We start from the raw sequence: 20,330 nt of genomic DNA, 5'->3' as shown, positions 1-20,330 counted from the left end.
ACAGAGCTAATTAAATTGTTTATATATCACTCAGTTTTAGGGTTTTCTAATAATACATATGGAAAATGATCCACATTCATGGAAATCAATGATCATAAAAATCATAAGGCTAATATTATCTATCATTCCTTTTATATTTTCTACTGAAGATGTTCTCTGGTTAGTGTCTGATGATGACCAAGCTGAGGAAAAACAGGCTCTAGTTATAACTTTTTTAAGCAAAAACTGGAATGAGTAATAAAAATAACGTAGGACAAGCAGTTAAGAAAGTTTGTAAACCTTCTATCCTTAAACATGCAGGAATGACCAGAAGCCAAGGGCTCGTACCTATAATCCTGACTGCTTAGGAGTCTGAGATCTGAGGATTGATGAAAATTCAGAACCATGCAGGAAAAAAAAAGTTCATGAGACCCTTGTGTCCAGTGAAAAGCTAGAAGTACAAAAAACTATGACTCAAGTGACTGTGATCACACCCAGGCCCTGAGCGAAAGCCCCAAGACTGGTACACAAAACAGTCAAGAGTGATAGGTATAACTAGGGGCCTTTACTCTCCCATTCAAGTACCTCTTGCCTGCTTTTGAATTCTCAAGCAATCTAAATCAGGTCTATGTCCCTAACATGTAATATGATTTTGAGTCCAATAACACATTTGAAAAAATTAAAGATCAGTTAGAGAAGTAAAGGCAAATTTGTTTATATGCCTTTGATTAATTTTCAGAGTAATGAGCAAAGACAGCAAAAAACTTCCTGTTATTATTTACCGAAAGTACAATGTTAGCAAATTATACATGTTTCTTAAATCAGTTTCCTTAACAATAGATTTGAGAATAAACTCAAAAGTCATGCATCAGAGAGAGGAGATATGGAAGGGATTGGAACGTCAAAAAGCAAACCTTTGCATACCTTTAAAACTTATTCCAGAAAGTGAAATTAGAATTTGGTCATTCCATTCATTATATCCTTTGTCTTACCAGAACATACTGACTAATCCATTTGAATACACGGGATACACTATATTCTGGCTGATTTTGGCATCCAGTTGTCCTCCGTATATTGCCATGAGCAGCATCGATGATTATAAGGTAATAATAAGCAACTGAAACTTCCATTACTTGGGGATAATTAGAAGCCAAAGGAAGGATAAAGTATTTTTCACCAAGATATTTATATTTTTATTTTTTAATTGAGCAGCCAAGTCAAATATAAATTCTAAGTTATAAAATAATAATAGGAAGATTTTGTTCATAAATGGGAATATAAATATTTGCAGAAAAAAATTGTAAAGAATAATGATTTATGCAGGTATGCAGAGAACCTAGGATAGATTTAAAATCAACAAGATAGCTATGAAAAGGAGAAATAAAGTTAGAAGAATATGCTTCTGAATTCAAGGCACAGTAGAAATTATAGTAATTAGCAATGTAGTATATGTATATATACCTCTATACATATTTATAGTGGAATATATGTGCATGGATTTTTAAAAAGTCAAGAAATTCAAATGGGAGCAAAGGCAGATTTTTTTTAGTAAATTGTACTGTCACAACTTGATAATCAGTATTAAAAAAATGAATGTTCTTCACATCAAATGAATACTGCACAAAAGTAATTCAAAATTAATCATAGACTGTGTGGTAGATAAATGTTTCATGATACAGTATAGTACACACATAGCACAAAAGAAAAAGATAACTTGAGCTTCGTTAAGGCTTAAATCTTTTCTTTGTAAGACAACAATAAGAAAATAAAAAGGCAAGCCACAGATTGGGAGAAACATATTCACAAAGCATATGCATGTATCAAAAGATTTCTCATGGGGCCGAGAGTGTGGCCTAGTGGTAGAATGCTTGCTTAGCATGCCCAAAGACCCAGGTTCTATTCCTCAATACCACATACCTAGAAAAAAGCTGGAAGTGATGCTGTGGCTCAAGTGGTAGAGTGCTAGCCTTAAGGAAAGCCCAAGGACAGTGCTCAGGTCTGGCAAAAAAAAAAAAAAATCTCATGCAGCAATGACAAAAAAAAACCCACTATTTTTTAAATGGATGAACTATTTGAACAGATAGTTCCCCCATGATGATAAACAGAAAAGAACTCATAAATCAGGCAAACAACCCCAATGGGATACTCCCACATAAAATGAATATGATTAAAAGTATTGGCAATATCAAGTGTTTGGGGGAATGTGAAAAGGCTGAGTTCTCATGTACTGCTGCTGATAGCATAAATTGTGTGATGCTTTTACAAAACAATTTGTATTATTGGCAGCTAAGCAATGGTTGTAACTCAGCTATTCCACATTCATATCTACCCAAGGGAAAAAAACAGTATTTTTTCAACGTTGACTCAGATATTAAAATCCTTATTCATAGTAGTCAATTTCAGATACCATCTGTGTCCATCAAGCTGTGAGTTGAGAAAACAAATTTTTACCTATGGAATACTACCAATAAGAAATCTGAAAAAGAGAATAAGAGTTACACTGAAGAAACGAATATTGAAAGATATTATTTACATGACTGTAACAGAAGGCAGATTTGTGGATCCATATAATTCTCAATAAAAGTTCCTGATGAGGGCCAGGACTTTGGCCTAGTGGTAGAGTGCTTGCCTAGCATGCACGAAGACCCAGGTTCGATTCCTCAGTACCACATACATAGAAAAAAGCTGGAAATGGTGCTGAGGCTCAAATGGTAGAGCTCTATCCTTGAGAAAGTCCAAGGACAGTGCTCAGGCCCTGAGCTCAAGCCCAGGACTGGCAAAAAAGAAAAAAAAAAGTCTCAGGTAAAAAAAAAAAAAAAAAAAAGTTCTTGATGAAAAAGGGGCCCAGGAAATTTGGAGGAAGGATTAAAAATTACACCAAGCGTCTTGCAGCTATGTGGTTCACATGGCTACTTTTTTTTTTACATTTGAAAACTACCTCAGAGAGGTTAGCTAAGTAGAGATTTCTGGAATTAAAGAAAATAGCATTTTGGAAATGTAAGCACTTAAAAAAGTAAGAAGGGGCCTGGAGTTTGGCCTAGTGGTAGTGTACTTGCCTAGCATGCACGAAGACCCAAGTTCGATTCCTTACTATCACATACATAGCCTTGAGAAAGCCCAAGGACAGAGCTCAGGCCCTGAGTTCAACGCCAGGATTGGCATAAATAAAAAATAAAGATTAAAAAAATACAGATAGGAAGAAAATTCCAATGTGGAATGGAAAATATATGTTTTACTTTGTCCCATGTCAGTGATCCATTTGGATTGTTGCTGTGTCACCAGTGTACCCGAACATCTTGTAAAATGTGAAGATTCTGATTTTATAGGAGGGCCAAGTTTTGAGTAGCACTGGCAGGGAGCGTCATCACTCCTGCTCACCTCTCCTTAGCTGTACTTATAGGTATCAATAGACTATCCTTTAGTGCTCCATCTTCATTTCATTAATTTAAATGCACAAGACTTCATATAAGCATCTGTCTATTCACGTTTACTTCCTCTGTTTCACCTTCCTTTTCCAAGGTACTTCTATTGTTCAGGAAAAAGCAAAATGCCATTTAATACCCCCACCCCAGTCTAGAACCTGCAGGAATGCATTTGACTGATGTGAGGTTACTGTCAGGGGTTCAAGAGTTAATACAACCCAGACGTTAAAACTTCTTCCTGAGAAATCCCAAGCTCCTTTTTCCTTTGGCTGCAATGGCAGACCCCAGAACTAGCACATAAAAAGAGAGCGTAGAGGAAGAAAATGTTGAAAAATGGGGAAGAATGAAGAAAGGACTGGTATTGATCAAGATGCATTGTACTCATAAACTGGCAAGTTGAATGGTACAATTACTTGAAGAACATAAAATTATAATTTTTAAATTAATTTGCTCTATTGTTATTATAGAGGTGGTATACAGAGGGATTACAATTACATGAGTCATATGTCCTTTCGAACAGTATCTTCTGTTCTTTCCCAATCTCTCCCTCCCATCTCTACCCACAATTTGTATCATTCTAATATACATACATAAAAATTTAATTTTAAAAGAAAAACTGATGTTAATTATATGCTACTCGTGTTCATAAGATATAGTATACATTGTATGATATTAATATAATTATTGCACCTATTGCATATAACAATTACTGTGTATAAGGTAAAATTATATGCACATATATTTTATTCATAATAAATATACTATATAGTAAAATGATAAATGACATGTAATCATCTATGGCCTATACATAATGCTTTAAATTTACTTATATATTATGCAGTATTACATCTGCCTATCTATAAACACTTTATTTAGAGAGAGAGAATGTCAGAGATAGAGAGGGGTCAGTACTAGAGGAACTGAGATTTTTTTTTTTTTTTTTTTTTTTTGTGGGTCATAGGGCTTGAAGTTGGCCTGGGTGCTATCCCTGAGCTCTTCAGCTCAAGACTACCCCACCTACCCCTGAGCTTAGGCATTGTCCTTGAGTTCTTCAGCTCAAGGCTACCACCCTACTCTTGAGCCACGCCCCACTTCCCGTTTTCTAGAGGTTAATTGGAGATAAGAGTCTCAGGTTCTTTTGTGCTGGGGCTGGCTTTGAACCTTGATTATCAGATCTCAGCTCCTGAGCAACTAGGATTGCAGGTGTGAGCCACCTCACCCAGCAAACTGAGATTCTTATACACCAGAAAACACTCACTGAATCCATGCAATGGACTGTATGTTTAAACTGTAGTGTTTAGCCTTTGATTATTCTCAGGCCTCTTTCTCATCTTCCTCCTTCATATGTGTTCAACAGCAGAATAGTTCACTAAAAACACACTGCTCTGTGTATGCTGATTGTAAGGTTTAAATTCAGGACTTCCTGCTCTTGCCTGGCTTCCTTGCTCATAGCTGGCACTTTGCCACTTTAACCATCTTCTCAGTCTAGCATTTTGATGGTTAATGAGAGATGTCATCTTGTAGACTTTTCTGCCTGCGCTGACTTTGAACCTTGTTCTTCCAGAACTCAGCTTCCTGAATAACTAGTGCCCACCTGAATAACTGGTGCTCACCAGGTCACTGATATTTCTGTCCATAAATAATTCATTTGTTTAGTCGGGATATGCATGGTACCTGTAGGCCAGAATTAGCATAAGTGGAGGTTTTGTTTGTATAGTTGCTGGCTTAAAAACAAAGACTCATCATGTGTCTTTGTTGTATCCTAAACAGAGCAAGACTTGGTCCCAGCTGCGGATCTCCGGCCTCTTTCCTTCTGCTTACTGGTTTGGGCAGGCATGCGTGGACATTCCTCTGTACTGCTTCATGTTCATTTTTATGTATTTAATGGACCTCACTTTAAGCTTCCAGAATACACTCTTCACAGCTGTCAATCATATTCAAGTAAGTGACAACCTCCAGGGAACGCTGCTTGGTTTAGTTAGACAATGTGATAATTCAAACCGTTTTCATGAATTGTGTGTTGTGATATGCTTCTTTCCTGCGACTGGATTTCAGAATCTGAGTCCTGTCCTGCATGGTCTTTGTCCCTAACTTAGCTTAGTACTCCTGCTGCTTTCAGGTCCCCTGCGCCATGGGTTACGCCCTGTCATTCATCTTCCTCACCTATGTGATTTCATTCATGTTCCGCAAGGGAAGGAAAAATAGTGGTATTTGGTCACTTGGCTTCTTTGTCGTAAGTATATCTCTTGTGAATATTTACTGTTCTGTATTCAATGAATAGCTCCAAGGTAAAGCTTTAACATATGTCCTTGGTAGGCTGATAAATATATTGAAGTCTAGCATGTATCATATTCTTCTGATGTACAGATGCTTTTCAAAATCTGTAACCTTTTCCGCTTTTCCTCATGCTGGACCCTTCCCTATTATTCTTTAAAAGTAGCCAAGTTGCTTCTAGAACTATTGAGCTGGAAAAGCGCAATCTGTATCTTCTTGTCTGCCAACAAGAAGCAAATGAAAAGACTTCCACAAACTTATAAAATTAAAAATTTGGTTAATAGCATAAATAAAACTAGAAATTGCTCCAAACTCCCCACTGAATATCGGTTCTAAAAGCCACTCTTCTTTTGTCTAAATTAAGGAGGGAATATTGTGTAATGTAAGCATATCCTCATTTTTCTGTGACTTCAGGATCTCAGAAAGTACATTCTTGATTCAATAATTAGTCATTGACTTCCACAATATATCACAAATGAAAACTGATTACAGGAGGAAAGACATTAGCTTCAGCCCAAGAGAATTATTAAAGAACAAACAGTCATTAGTTAAAACAGCATGATACAGAAAGATTAGCTGAGTGAAAATAAACAGATTATAAGCAGTCATTAGTTAAAACAGCCTGATAAAGACTATCAGCCATGCCAGTGCCAGCGTGGTGGCTCACGCCTGTAATCCTAGCTACTCAGGAGGCTTGGAAAGCATATGGAAATTCAACGTGATTGACATGCCTATTGATATTTCCTTTAGATCACCATGTTCTCTGTGGTTGGATTTATAGTCGATAGCACTGAACATGCTATACTATACTGCATCACGTTTTTAATGCCCCCGGCCACACTGATTGGTTGCTTGTTCATTTCTCTTGACGTAAGTAATGCCCACTGCTATCTGGTATCCTAGAACTCATGACCAATGTGAAAGTTCAACTTTGTGTTGGGGATGGACAGCATGTTGAATGTATGTGAGATCTGAGGATTCCATCCTCATGTATCCGAGAGGCTTCTATCAACATGCGACCATCCTCATCAGCTAATCTGTCATCCTCACCAGCTGGTCCTGGAATGGAGCACTCCTTTATGATTACTCCAGACCTTACCTTCCAAACTCCTGGGCTTGCTCAGCTGCATAAGAAGACAAATGATGTCATTAATCTTTGAAATCTCCTGGGTTTGGAGACTCACCTAATATAAATACAATCCCTTTAGGTTCTCACTATCTGCTGTGCATATGTCTTCAAAAGGAAGGAAGGCACAGACCCTGAGGGAAGACGTATGCGTGGGGAGGGGCAGGAGGAATGAGAGGTCCAGGAAGGAGCAAGAAGCTCTGTGGGAAAATTGACAATATTATTCGCACCAATTGGTAAATCTCCTTGGTCCAGTGCTAGACCTTGGGAAGATGGAAGCCAGCCTCTCAATATGTGTTTGTGGTATAAATGCTTACCTGAAACTGATGGTATAATCAAGCGAAAGGTTACTGGGGCTGCTTGAGGCCAATTCGTATTTATGTGGATGTTTATCTATTTATTATTTACTATTATGTAGGTTATTATTATTCATATTTATGTGGGGGGGGTTGTGGGTCACAGGGCTTGAACTTGGCCTGAGTGCTGGCCCTGAGCTCTTCAGCTCAAGGCCCTACCTTGAGCCAAGCCCCACTTCCGGTTTTCTAGAGGTTAATTGGAGACAAGAGTCCCAGGTTCTTTTGTGCCCCAGCTGGCTTTGACCTTGATCCTCAGATCTCAGCCTCCTGAGTAACTAGGACTACTGGTGTGCGCCATCATGCCTGGCTTGTGGTTTATTTTTATAGATCAAAAATTTCCTGTTTAACCCTTACCTTTCCTTTTGTAGCTTATCATGTTCTCTGTCATTTACGGAGGATCGAGGACCACAGATCCATTTCTGGTATTGCTAATTGTAAGGATATACTTTAAAAATTGTTCCATTTTTCTTTAACAATACTCAGTGATTTTGTGTGTGTGCATGTGTGCATGTGTGTGTGTGTGTGTATGTGTACGTGTATGTGTGCCAATACTGGGGCTTGTACTCAGAGCCTAGTGGTGTCCCTGAACATTCATGTAAATTCTGTGAAGTTTCTTTATCTGTAGCCCGTAGAGATATAATGTTTTTTAAATCTGAACAAAATCATTTTTATGATAATCAACTGACAATATAATGTATTTTCCAAATGTTAAGAACACTGTGCAGCTGTAAAAGAAAATGATAAAAACAATAGTATCTTGTAATTATAATTGTTTTATGGTAGAAAATGAATTCAAGTAAGCTTAAATGGCTCAAACATATGATCCTAGCTATTCAGAAGGCTGAGATATGAGAATTATGGTTCAAGGCAGCCTGGGCAAAGAAGTCCATGAGACTCTTATCTCCAACTAATCAGCAAAAATATAAAACAGAGGTGAAGTTATGACTCAAATGATAGAGGACCAGCATTGGATGAAAAAGCTGAATGAGAATGGAAGAGCCTAAATTCAAACCCCAGGAATAGTGAAAGATGAAGAAGCTAGAAAAGAAGGAAGGAAAGAAGGGAGGGAGGGAGGGAGGGAGGGAAAATAAAATTGAATTGAATAGTTCCAAATATATCTAACAGTTTATTGGAAATTTGTGATTTTGCTGACAATGTTTTTCTGAAATCCAGTTGTGCTTATTTCATCTTTGAGAATAGAATAGTGATCTTTTTGTGTCTCTAATTGTGCTTTTCTCTCTTTCTTCCTAGCCTTTACTTCACTTTTTTATTTTCCTTTTTATTCTCCGATGTCTGGAATGGAAGTATGGAAAGAAACCAATGAGAAAGGACCCCTTCTTTAGGTTAGAATAAATCAAATTGGATTCTTTAATTTCATTGAACAAAGGGGTGTCAGGTGCCAGGCTAGGCTGTGTCAGAAGCAGTGTGCCAGTATAAATAACAAAGATGTGGGCATCCAAACCAAAGAGGTAGCGAAACAGACTTAAAACATAGACTAGAAAGGGCTTCATTTGATATTACATGCAAGGGAGCACTTAAGAATGAGAGTTTTCATGCCTACATATGTTGTGAGATTAAGGAGATATGTAATCTGATTCAATTTAAGAAGCAATCAAGTTGGAATTATTGGTAGCTGAAGGAATGCTTAGCATTCAAGAAGAAAAACTAGGATAACCCATAGGCCCAGGATAATGAGCAGCCCAGATGGGTGGGTCATAAATGGTTCAGTTACAGATGGATGGATGTACACTAATAATGAAAGGACCACTTAAAAGCAGAGAATTTTTTGGAACCATTCAAGGATGCAGTCACAATCCTGGCATTCCCATCGGTCTCAGCTTGGCCGTCTACTGACATGGTAGGCTGCATGGTGTGTGATGGATCAAACTTAGTATGAGGAGAGAGTGCATCTGATACAGATTCCAATAAAATGAAATAATGTAGAAGCCCGGGGGTTGGAGGTATGGCTCAGTTGCCAGCCAATGAATGAAAAGTGTCAGGTTCTGAGGTGGAGTCCCTCATTTCAAACAAAAAAAGAAGAAAGGAAAAACTGTCTTTTGTCAGGCACAAAGTTCCCAATTAAATAGTGACATTCGCTGAAAACATGTTTCTATATATAAGTAGAATAGAAAAATATGTAAGAATAAATGGCTCAAGTGAAAAAGTACTCACCTGCATATCAAGAGGCTGTAAGTTCAGTCCTCACTACGCTCCCACACAAAAATAATTCAATTGGAGAGGAGATCTGGAGGATCATAGCTCAAAATTAGATCCTTATCTCAATAAAAAAAATGGCTATATGAGAAGCATAAATAGGAAGATCACAGGCCAGGCCAGCTCAGGCATTAATGTGAGATCCTGTTTGAAAAATAAGTTAAAAGGACTAGCATATGGCTCAAGTGGCAGAGTATCTGCCTAGTAAATGCAAACCCCAGAACGACAATAAGAAAGAAGCTAGGAGGCCTAAATACAGTAGTGCTATTGACAGAAGCAAGCAGGTGGCAAAGGATAAGAGGCTCCCTGAACTGCTATAAGATTATGATGCCCTATGAATTGTGTGAGCTACTGAAGCAGGAGTTCTAAAGCATGTGTTATTCCCAATGCAAAGATCAATGTCACACATTCACTATGAGCTGGTGGTTTTGCATCTAGAATTTCTCCCAGAAGTGGTGATGTGTTCCACAATCCGGAACATCCTGAAGCAGAAGATGAAGATGTCCAGATGGAAAGAATGAGAACCGCCAATGCCTTGACTTCTACGAATCTTGATGAGGTAAACCCAAACAAAGCACATGTGTTGTCAGATAACACCAATGTTTAATCGTTAACAGAATCGATTCCCAAGGCTGATTCCCATGGGATTTGGGATTTCTTTAATCTTTACAAATGAGTATTTCTCTCTAAGAAGATATTCAACGCATTAAAAGTCAAGTTGATTTTCTTTGTATTTTTTGAATAAATGAAGAAGGAACACATCTGTTTAAAAAAAATTTTTTAAAGCTTCCACATCTGGAAGTAGAGATTGGGAGACCAGCTTAGGCCAAAAAGAAAGTTAGTCAGACTCCATCTCAGCAACAACAAAACTTCTAGATATGGTAGGATCCTTGTCCGAGCCAGTACTGGAAGAAAATATAAGACATTATCAAAAGGAAAATAAAGCCCCCACATACACAAAAAGGGGGCTGAGAATGAAGCTCAAGGGATAGAGTACCTGCCTAGCAAGTGCAAGGCCTTGATTTCAAACCCCAGTGCCACATAATGTTAAAGAAAAGTGCAGATGCAATTACAAAAGCCAGAATAGAATTCCTCAAAACCTATAAAGATCTTTTCTGGCGAAAACACATGGCTTAACATTCACAGTGCAGTCACAACACATTATTTCTCCCCCTTTGGGGATGATCTCATACGTTTCTAAATCTCTTTGCTCTTACTTTTCTCTGAGTTGGCACCTACAATATAACATGTCCCTATGGTAATAAACAAAGAGAATAATGGTATCTTCTTTCCTAAAACAAATCCTGCTTTATAGGAATAACTAGTAAGCTTAACACCTCAGTAGAAATGCTTCTTTAATGTCTAAGCTGGGCAGGAAAGGGCAGCACCTGCAAAAGACAGAGCTTTTTTTTTTTTTTTTTGCCAGTCTTGGGCTTTAGCTCAGGGCCTGAGCACTGTCCTTGGACTTTCTCAAGGCTAGAGCTCTACCACTTGAGCCTCAGCACCACTTCCAGCTTTTTTCTATGCATGTGGTACCAAGAAATTGAACCCAGGTCTTTGTGCATGCTAGACAATAACTCTCCACTAGGCCAAACTCCTGGCCCCAAAAGACAGAGCTTTTTACAAAGTCAATGGAGCCCATTAAGGTCTGATGCAATGTGTTTGTCATTTGCAGAAGCCCGTCATTGTTGCCAACTGCCTACGCAAGGAATATGCCGGGAAGAGGAAGCACTGCTTTTCCAAAAGGAAGAATAAGATAGCCACCAGAAACGTCTCCTTCTGTGTTAGGAAAGGTTGGGCATAAGGCTTTGCCACATTGGCTCAGAGCTCTGCTCTGAGCTTCCTGGCTTCTGAGGAGACCCTTTGGCACTCAGGCAGACCCCACAGCAGGATGATCTCAGAGTATTTTTTACATGTCTCATTGCTAAGTTGGATATATTTACTCACCTCATGAATAGGGGACCAGTCACATCCACACGAAAAACATAGGCTATTTGAGTGAACAGTTGCTATCATGACTTTTCTATCGAATGAACATAATTGAGCATCTAATGTTTGTGTTGTTCCCATGAGAACTGCTTGGGGCACTAGCAGCCTACTACACTAAAGGCTGGACCAGCAAGTTTTGAATAACTTCAATTTCTATGATTGTTGCATAGTGGTAAGAACCTCAGGGGACAGAATGTGACACTCTTGGCAGAAAGGAATGGCTTTGTCACTTTCTGTCCATGTGACCCTGAGAAGTCACTTGATTCTTAACTGCCTCGTCCCCAGCTATGTAAAAACAGATGGTGATGACTTCTCCACAGAGCTGTGAAGATTAAATAAGACACTATATTTTTTAAATACCTCTTCATTATATGATTCAAATACCTTACTGGTCAGAGTAACCTTTTGTTTGTTTGCTTGTTTTCAGGTGAGGTTTTAGGGCTGTTGGGACACAATGGGGCTGGTAAAAGCACATCCATCAAGGTGATAACTGGGGACGTGAAGCCAACTGCTGGCCAGGTAAATGAATTGGAGTTAAGTGTCTCACAGACTTTTCTGCCCAGGCTGGCCTTAAACTCTGATCCTCAGATCTCAGCCTCCTGTATAGCTAGGATTAAAGGTGTGAGCCACTGGCATCTGACTGGTGTTATAACTTTATAAAACAAAAACCGTGTGGTCATTAGATAACGGGAATGACAAATCTAATACTTAGAAAAAGAAGTGCCAACATTATTATCTAATGCACACAAAAATCAAACCCAGAAAAGAAATGTTATTCAGGTCTTTATGAGCATCAGCAGGGAATGTTTTATATTAGATCAGAAATCATTATCAGAATCTATACAAGTCTTACTAAGAAGTCTAGGTAAAACTGGGCACTGGTGGCCGAGGCCTGAGGCCTGTAATCCTAGCTACTCAGGAGGCTGAGATCTGAGGATCTCAGTTCAAAGTCAGCCCAGACACTAAAGTCCATGAGACTCTTACCTCCAATTAACCACCAGAAAATCAGAAGTGGCTCTATGACTAAAATGGTAGAGTACTAGCCTTAATCTATGCCTAAAACGGTAGAGTACTAGCTCAGGGACAGCACTCAGGCCCACAGTTCAAGCCCCATGACCAAACCCCCCCCAAGAAAAAACAAAGGAGCATTATGCTGCTGGATTGTTTGCTGTGTTTTGATCTTGAGTAGGACATTTTAAACAGAACACAAAAATAGTACACCGTTATCCTCCCTGTCCTTCACAAAATGCTTGGTGGCTCAGGTGTATAATTTCATGCAAACACACTACTCGGGGAGAAAATGTTCCACCCTACCAAGGGCTTTATTCTTGCTCTTTGCTGCCTGACACTGTCTCCTCTCCTGCTAAAAGGGCCTCTGAGTGGATAAGCTTTCTAATCATCGAAACCACCGTGTCATTATTGTCCGCCTCAGCTCCACGACGTCCACAGACTCTACTTGAGGTCCACTTTGACTCTATCTATTCACTTCCTGGCTCACTCACCAAAATGGAAACTCCAAATCAGTGGACATTAGTGAACCCATTCTCCTTCTGATCAACGAGCCGCACAAAATTTGCCACGTAACATTCAATCAATTTGATCCATGGGTGAAGTTGAATAGTGAGTCATTGAGTGAAATGCGCTTCCTTCTTCTCATGATGCCAACATTGGCTATGAACTGGGAGCCAAGATGGCAGAGGTGTCATACAGATTCAGTTGTGGTCGTTGCACACACTTTTTCACTTGTATTGACTCGTAGTGAGCTTTCTCTGATGCAAAATAATAATAATAATAATAATAATAATAATAATAATTACAGATTATCCATCTCCTTTAGGAGCTGCATCTCCTCTCATTTATCTAGACTTATAAAGAGGCAGTGGCCAGGGAAGTCCTCGGAGAAGCACCAAAGGCTGTGGGCTCTGATGGTGGCTTCTGTCCACAGGTGCTGCTGAAAGGGAGCGGTGAAGGGGCCACCCTGGGGTTCCTGGGGTACTGTCCTCAGGAGAACGTGCTGTGGCCCAACCTGACGGTGAGGGAACACCTGGAGGTGTTTGCCACTGTGAAGGGGCTGAGCAAAGCCGACAAGGAAGTAACCATCACCCAGTAAGCACCACCCCTGTTCTGTTCTGTTCTGTTCTGTTCCTGGGGGGTCAGGCAGAGGTGGACAGCAAATTCAGGATGGAAAGTTCTGAATAGAAGGGAGCCTCAAACCAGAATGCTCTATCACCCCTCCTCACTATCACTACCCCAATATTTCTGGAACTGGGTGTCAGAGTGCTCCTCCCTGCCCCTGCCCTGTCCTGTCCCTCCATCAGCCATCTGTGAGCCCGGGCTGCTTTTCCTCCAGGCTGGTGGACGCGTTCAAGCTGCAGGACCAGCTGAAGGCCCCCGTGAAGACCTTAGCAGAGGGAATGAAGAGGAAGGTATGGATGGGACTTGGGGGTGCTCCGAGCACTCCGCAGGCCGGTGTCTGACAATGGGAGGGGGTGCCTCTCCTTCCAGCTGTGCTTCGCGCTGAGCATTCTGGGGAACCCATCAGTTCTGCTTCTGGATGAGCCCTCCACAGGCATGGACCCCGAGGGGCAGCAGCAAATGTGGTGAGTCAGATTCTCTACCTGGGGAGCCTGTGTGGGTGCCTGGCAGGGAGTTTAAGAGCTGTTTCACTCACTTAAAAATGATCCCTTAAATCTACTTCTTAATATGGTAAAAAAATATATATATATTAAAAATAATAAATATATAGAGCCAAAAAAAAAGCCTTCCCCTGATTATGTTTTCTACCCATGTCTCTCACAGGAGGAATCATAAGCATTATTATGGAGGGAAGGTATTCTCTGAGTAGCATCATTGATCAAGGCCTCTTTTAGGTTCTTTCAGTCATGTAATGTCTACCACATGGCCAGGAGCTGTTCTTATTAGTTGTAACAATGGTTGTCATTGGGCCTTTATTCTGTACTCATTTTCTTCTTACTGCAGCTGAGTTTTGCATCACGTGTTTCCTTCTGCATTGTCTTCATATGCAATCCTCTTTCCCCAGCTGTTTCTCTTTCAATGCTACCTTGTAGTAAATACTACATTCTGTGAGCACCCTCCCCAGTGCCCGTCTCCCGTGAAACAGCTCCTTCCTGGCTTATCCTTCCTCACTCACCCTGTCCTCTTAGGAATCCTCCTAGACCAGGTCTCTTAATGGTTACACTAGTGTCCATAGAGAATGTTTTTCTCCACCCCTTTCTGGTTCATCAAGGGATAAGAAATGGGTAAAGAAGAGGGGTACAGAATTAAGAAGAGTAAGGGAAGGAGGGTGAGGAAGGGAGGGCTGGGTGAGAATGTTGGAAGGGTGACATGGATCAAGACATATTCATAAACTGCTTTGTGAAATGATTTCACAAGTACTTAAAGATAATTTTTTAATTTGTCTTTATTTATTTTGCCGGTCCTGGGCTTGAACTCAGGGCCTGAGCACTGTCCTTGGACTTTCTCAAGGCTAGAGCTCTACCACTTGAGCCACAGCACCACTTCCGGCTTTTTCTACATATGTGGTACTGAGGAATCGAACCCTGGTCTTTGTACATGCTAGGCAAGCACTCTGCCTCTAGGCTATGCTCCCAGCCCTAGTACTTACAAGGTAATTTTTATTTAATCTTCTCAATTACAAATACTGTCTTTGCAATGCAGGCAGGCGATCCGAGCCGCCATTCGGAACACGGAGAGGGGCGCCCTCCTGACCACCCATTACATGGCAGAGGCCGAGGCCGTGTGCGATCGTGTGGCCATCATGGTGTCTGGGAGGCTGAGGTGAGTGGCCCAAAGGCCACTCCAAAGGCCACTCCATTGGCACCTCCAAGGTGCATGGCCAGGAGACATCGCCTATGGACAAGAAGAGATCACTGTGAACAGCCAGAATTGCTAGACAGGGCTGAACAGTAAAGGCTCTGAGACAGTGCTGGCAGCACAACAGTGATCTCAAGCACTGTCCCATGTGGCTTTCTCCTTTCCTCCATGACCCTGTCTTCCTCCCGATTCCAGGTGCATTGGTTCCATCCAGCACCTCAAAAGCAAATTTGGCAAAGACTATCTGCTGGAGATGAAGGTGAAGACCCCCACACAGGTAGAGCCCCTCCACGAGGAAATCTTGAGGCTTTTCCCCCGCGCTGCTCGACAGGACAGGTACAGTTTTCTTCCTTGTCTGGATCTGGTACTCTGCGGGAGTCACATTGATTTGTGGCCATTTGACAAGGAGACTGAAGAAAGCTGATTCCTTGACTATTACAGGACATAAGCTGTAGAAGAGGGAGCTGGCGTTCAAGTTGATGTGACGTTATGCACCTCATAAGGGAGATTTTTCAAAGTAGATGCTGTCATTCCAATGAAAACTTAGATATTTTTTTTGAAAAGAAAGTTTTGAAAGAGTCTGGCTTTATAGGAAAACCTTTTATATTTATACATGAATTTGAAATCTTCTTTATAAAAGAAGAAATGGAGACCTTTCAAGAAGAGAGCTGACATGGAGCCACCTCCATATCTTTTGCTGCCTATTCCTTTGTTTCAAACTCCACAAAGCCAAACCCTTTTGGCTTCCTGATAGACTTACAATGCGGCATACTTGTGTAAAGATTACCGTATTTCCCAAACACTCTTTCAACCCACCTGTGTAACGTTTTTCAATGTCCCTCACCCCTCTCCTCTCCTTTTCTCTCCTCTCCTCCCAGGTACTCTTCTCTGATGGTTTATAAGTTGCCAGTAGAAGACGTGCAGCCTTTAGCCCAAGCTTTCTTCAAATTAGAAAAGGGTGAGAATTATGTCTTTGGAATAAGACCCTGGAAAGGGGAAAATCCCAAATCACAAAACTTATCTATCCACACAGCAAAAATGAAATACAGCATAATGCCTTTAATTGAAAAGTTACAATCCTGACTTGCATTTTAGGTATATCAAAGCCAAAAGAGATGAAAGGATTCTGTGTTTGTGTGTCACAGAGAATCATGGGAGTGATTTTTACTTTTGCTTTATGTGTTATTATTCATGTATTTGCATATATATGTATATTGGTACAAACTAAGTCAACACTATCCTTGCATTCACAGAGAATGCTTTCATTTAAAGCATTGCTGCAAACATATTTAAAATTAAATTATCTAAGGACTGACATCTTATTACATTGCCTGGTCAGTATATAAAGAAACCAGTTCCTATCTGGCCATCAAAACCATCTTGCTGGTTCTGTTGCTCTGTAAAATGACCACAGACCCTGTCATTGCCTGCTCATGTGTTATCCCATTGACTTGGTGGCTTTGTCTCATCATTTTCCCCTTCCCTTCCCTGATTCAAATAAACAAATATATGTAATACATCAGGTACCTAAGTCAGATACAGTAACAACAGGATAAAGCATAAGGGAAAGAAAAAAGAAAAAGAGACAAAATAGAGTAAAGAAATAACTTCACATAGTACATTTAAAACAACAACCACAGGATAAATCTCTTGTTTCCCTGTCCTGGAGATCATTCACTTAGGCTCTTCTGATATGGCCATATGCACATAGCTTTTAAGCTATTGTACTCTTCTGCTAGGAAAATCCTAGATGCATACCAATTATTACAAATTTAGGGAAACCATGGAGCCTATGTTCCTTTGAGTCTGATTACTTCATTTAATATGATTTTTTTTCCAAGTCTTTCCATTTCCTTACAAATGGGGCAATGTCATTCTTTCTGATGGCAGCATAGAATTCCATTGTGTAAACATACTACATCTTCTTGATCCAATCATCTACTGAGGGGCATCTGGGTTGGTTCCATATCTTAGCTATGGTGAATAATGCTGCAGTGAACATGGGTGTGCTGGTAGGTTTAGTATGTCCTTGTTTCTGGTCATTTGGGTAAATGCCAAGGAGTGGGATTGCTGGGTCATAGGGGAGCTCTATGTTTAATCTTTTGAGGAATCGCCATACTGCTTTCCAGAGTGGATAAATGAGTTTACTCCCACCAACAGTGTAGTAAGTAGCATTCCCTTCTGGCCATATCCCAACAGCATCTGTTGTTATTAGATTTCTTGATAATGGCCATTCTAACTAAGGTAGGGTGAAATCTCAAACTTGTTTGGATTTGCATTTATTTTTATGGCCAGAGGTGTCGAGCAGAACATTGGTCGAGAGGTTTTGAACATGCTGTTCAGAACTTCTTCCTGTTGAGTTTGTCATGGCTCAGTGATATTCTCTCTTGATTGTCACTTGCCCTAGGGAAGAGAATTAGATTTCCTGGTTCTAGAATGTGCTTCTGACCCATGCTAACAGTACCCAAGGTCACCATAACACAACTTCTCTCACTCTCTGAGCTGAACATTCCAACTTTCTGAGCCATGTGGTTGTTTCCTGCAGTTTCATGCCAAACTTAGGACTTTGGGTAGCATATTTCAATCTGCTGGGCTCTTATCTTAACTCCAACTATCAGTCCAAGTGTTATTTACACCAACAGGAGAGGGTTTTCAATCTCATTAGGAGAGGTTCCAATGGCATTAGAGAGGCCCTAGATATTTGCTCCCTAAGAAACCTACATCACAAATACTGTGCATGTGTGTGTGTGTGTGTGTGTGTGTGTGTGTGTGTGTGTGTGTGTACTGTCCTGTGGGCTCTGTGTCTCAGCTTATGCTCAAGGCTAGATCTCTACCACTTGACACATAGCACTACTTCCAACCTTTTCTGAGTAGTTTTTGTATAAAAATATATAGACTGCTAATACTGTTTCATCTTTACGCAGTTAAACAGAACTTTGGTCTGGACGAGTATAGTCTCTCGCAATCCACCCTGGAACAGGTGAGTTCATTCTAGCCATTTCACTCCACCCATAAAATCTAGGCATGTAGTCTGTGCCTACTCTCCATTCTCTAGGAGCTACAGGAGACCATGTGACTCCTTTTCCCATTCATTCCTTTCAGATCTTTCTAGAGCTTTCCAAGGAGCAGGAGCTGGATGAGTTTGATGAGGAACTCAATCTCTCGGTGAAGTGGAAGCTCCTCCCACAGGAAGAGCCTTAAGCCACAAATGCTCTGTATTTGGGTATAAGCCTGTGGCTGCTTTTGTTTCTACAGACATTTATATTTACAGTATCAATGCCTTATATTTGGAGAGTATTTTATAAACATTGTGATGATTCCTCAAGGGATACAGTGGAGGAGTGAGTGCTGAGCCTGAGCAGTGGGGAGGGGGTAGTGCTAAGCTATAAAAAGAAGCAAATGACTGAGTTGCCTCCCCATCCCCACCTCGGGCACATCTGCAGGCCATTTGGCCATTAATTTCTGTATATTGCTGAATAAAATATATTTACTTTTTATGCATCTAAGATTTTGAGTGTGATCAACAATTTTGATTAAAATAATTTTAATGAAAATCTGAAAAGACACTCTTCTCACCTAGTCTGAGAAGTCCATACTTTCACTCTGAAAAGGTATCTTGTTGGGGCCGGGAGTTTGGCCTAGTGGTTAAAGTGCTTGCCTAGCATGCATGAAGACCCGGGTTCGATTCCTCGGTACCACATATATAGAAAAAAGCCGGAAGTGGTGCTGAGGCTCAAGTGGTAGAGCTCTAGCCTTGAGAAAGTCCAAGGACAGTGCTCAGGCCCTGAGCTCAAGCCCAGGACTAGCAAAAAAAAAAAAAAAAAAAAAAAAAAGGTATCTTGTTGTAACTTCAGGGTTTTTTTTTCAATTTTCTATTATCTTTAGTAGTTGTACAGAGCAGTTCATGAATACACTATATCTTGATCCAGGTGGTCCCTTTCAGCAGTTTCACCTTATTATCCTTACCCTTCTTATCCATCCTTCCTTTACTCTTCTTAATTCTGTAGGGTCTTTAAACAGGAGAAAAGGGAGGGAAAGATAATACCTTATATATTTGAATATATGTTAATGTTAGCCACTCATCCCAAGTTCAAACTATCTTACCAATTGTCAATTTGGGGGCAGTTTAAAATAGATAATCTTTTCTTATATTTTTTGAAGGAAGCACTTTTGCTGGTGTCACGCAACACTGTTGAATTCTACATTGTTCTATGATGTCTTTTTAATAACAAGTATTTGTTATATTTCACTTCTGCCTAACTTATGAAGATATCCAGTCCAGAATTATTCTGATTTGGAAACAAGCAAGACCCAATGAACCATCATGTGATTGTTTTAACTGCCTAGGGATGGAAGGAGAGACCAACAGTGTTCCAGGAGTTACTTATTTTTAGACCAATGCTGTTAACCAAGGACTATTTAGCCATTTCTTAATATCATGGCCATGGCTATGTTCTGTGGCTATTCAATATCAGATGTTAGTGACCTGTTTGCAAAGTGTTGGCTGCAGCTGTTGAGTATTTTTAAGCAATGACACATCCAGTTTGTGTGTGCTGTCAATGCTATGGGTTCCTTGGTGAATGGTCATTTCCTTCTCTTTCTCTAGAGAGGGGGTTTTGAATTGCAGGGACACTTAAAACAAAGGGAGACTGCTGTGCCTGTGTGAACACAGATTCCTGAAACTCTGAGCTGCATATCTGCTCCTCAAAACATGAGAAATGGTAAAGGAATGTGATCTGACGTTCAGAAAGATCAAGAGCCTGGTTTCTTTAAGAAGTACCAACAAAGCAGAAAAGGAACATAGATAAAGAATATAGAAAATCAAAAGAGAGAGAGAAGAAGAAAATAAGCTCTGAGAGGAGAGGGATGACATGTCAAAGGGCTGGGCTATAGAGGGAGAAAATGGATCTGGAGCTATTTTGTCAGGATAAAAACTTAATGGAGCTCTTGGAAGGTTCTGAAATTTGAATGAAGCAGCAAGATCTCTGAAGTCATCAGAGACATTAAGACCAGGGAGGAGACACTAATGATGTAATTAGAACAAATATCCCAAATTTAGGTAAAAATAGAACCAAAAAAAAAACACTCAAAATCATTATGCAAGTTACTTCTGAAAAACCAACACTTCAAATCTAA

The 20,330-nt window shown here is 40.1% G+C and overlaps 1 protein-coding gene across 1 annotated transcript in view; it reads left to right on the top strand.

Annotated features, from left to right (window-relative positions):
• LOC150051331 (ABC-type organic anion transporter ABCA8-like) overlaps positions 1–18,695 on the top strand; it is a 53,786-nt gene extending 35,091 nt beyond the window's left edge. The window contains exons 23-39 of the mRNA XM_090350194.1: positions 975–1,082; positions 5,172–5,342; positions 5,521–5,634; positions 6,426–6,545; positions 7,526–7,591; positions 8,409–8,500; positions 9,810–9,930; positions 11,047–11,164; positions 11,788–11,879; positions 13,306–13,466; positions 13,711–13,786; positions 13,866–13,960; positions 15,039–15,158; positions 15,390–15,530; positions 16,073–16,152; positions 18,119–18,174; positions 18,297–18,695. Of these exons, the coding sequence (XP_090206320.1) occupies positions 975–1,082; positions 5,172–5,342; positions 5,521–5,634; positions 6,426–6,545; positions 7,526–7,591; positions 8,409–8,500; positions 9,810–9,930; positions 11,047–11,164; positions 11,788–11,879; positions 13,306–13,466; positions 13,711–13,786; positions 13,866–13,960; positions 15,039–15,158; positions 15,390–15,530; positions 16,073–16,152; positions 18,119–18,174; positions 18,297–18,395 (1,830 nt within the window). The 3' untranslated portion in view covers positions 18,396–18,695. The remainder of the gene's footprint in view (positions 1–974; positions 1,083–5,171; positions 5,343–5,520; positions 5,635–6,425; positions 6,546–7,525; positions 7,592–8,408; positions 8,501–9,809; positions 9,931–11,046; positions 11,165–11,787; positions 11,880–13,305; positions 13,467–13,710; positions 13,787–13,865; positions 13,961–15,038; positions 15,159–15,389; positions 15,531–16,072; positions 16,153–18,118; positions 18,175–18,296) is intronic.
• The last annotated feature ends 1,635 nt before the right edge of the window (positions 18,696–20,330 follow it).

This window comes from Megascapheus bottae, chromosome 17, assembly GCF_031878675.1.
Source record: "Megascapheus bottae isolate mThoBot1 chromosome 17, mThoBot2.hap1, whole genome shotgun sequence".
Classification (NCBI taxonomy): Eukaryota; Metazoa; Chordata; class Mammalia; order Rodentia; family Geomyidae; genus Megascapheus; species Megascapheus bottae.
This window is presented reverse-complemented; position numbering and strand designations above follow the sequence as displayed.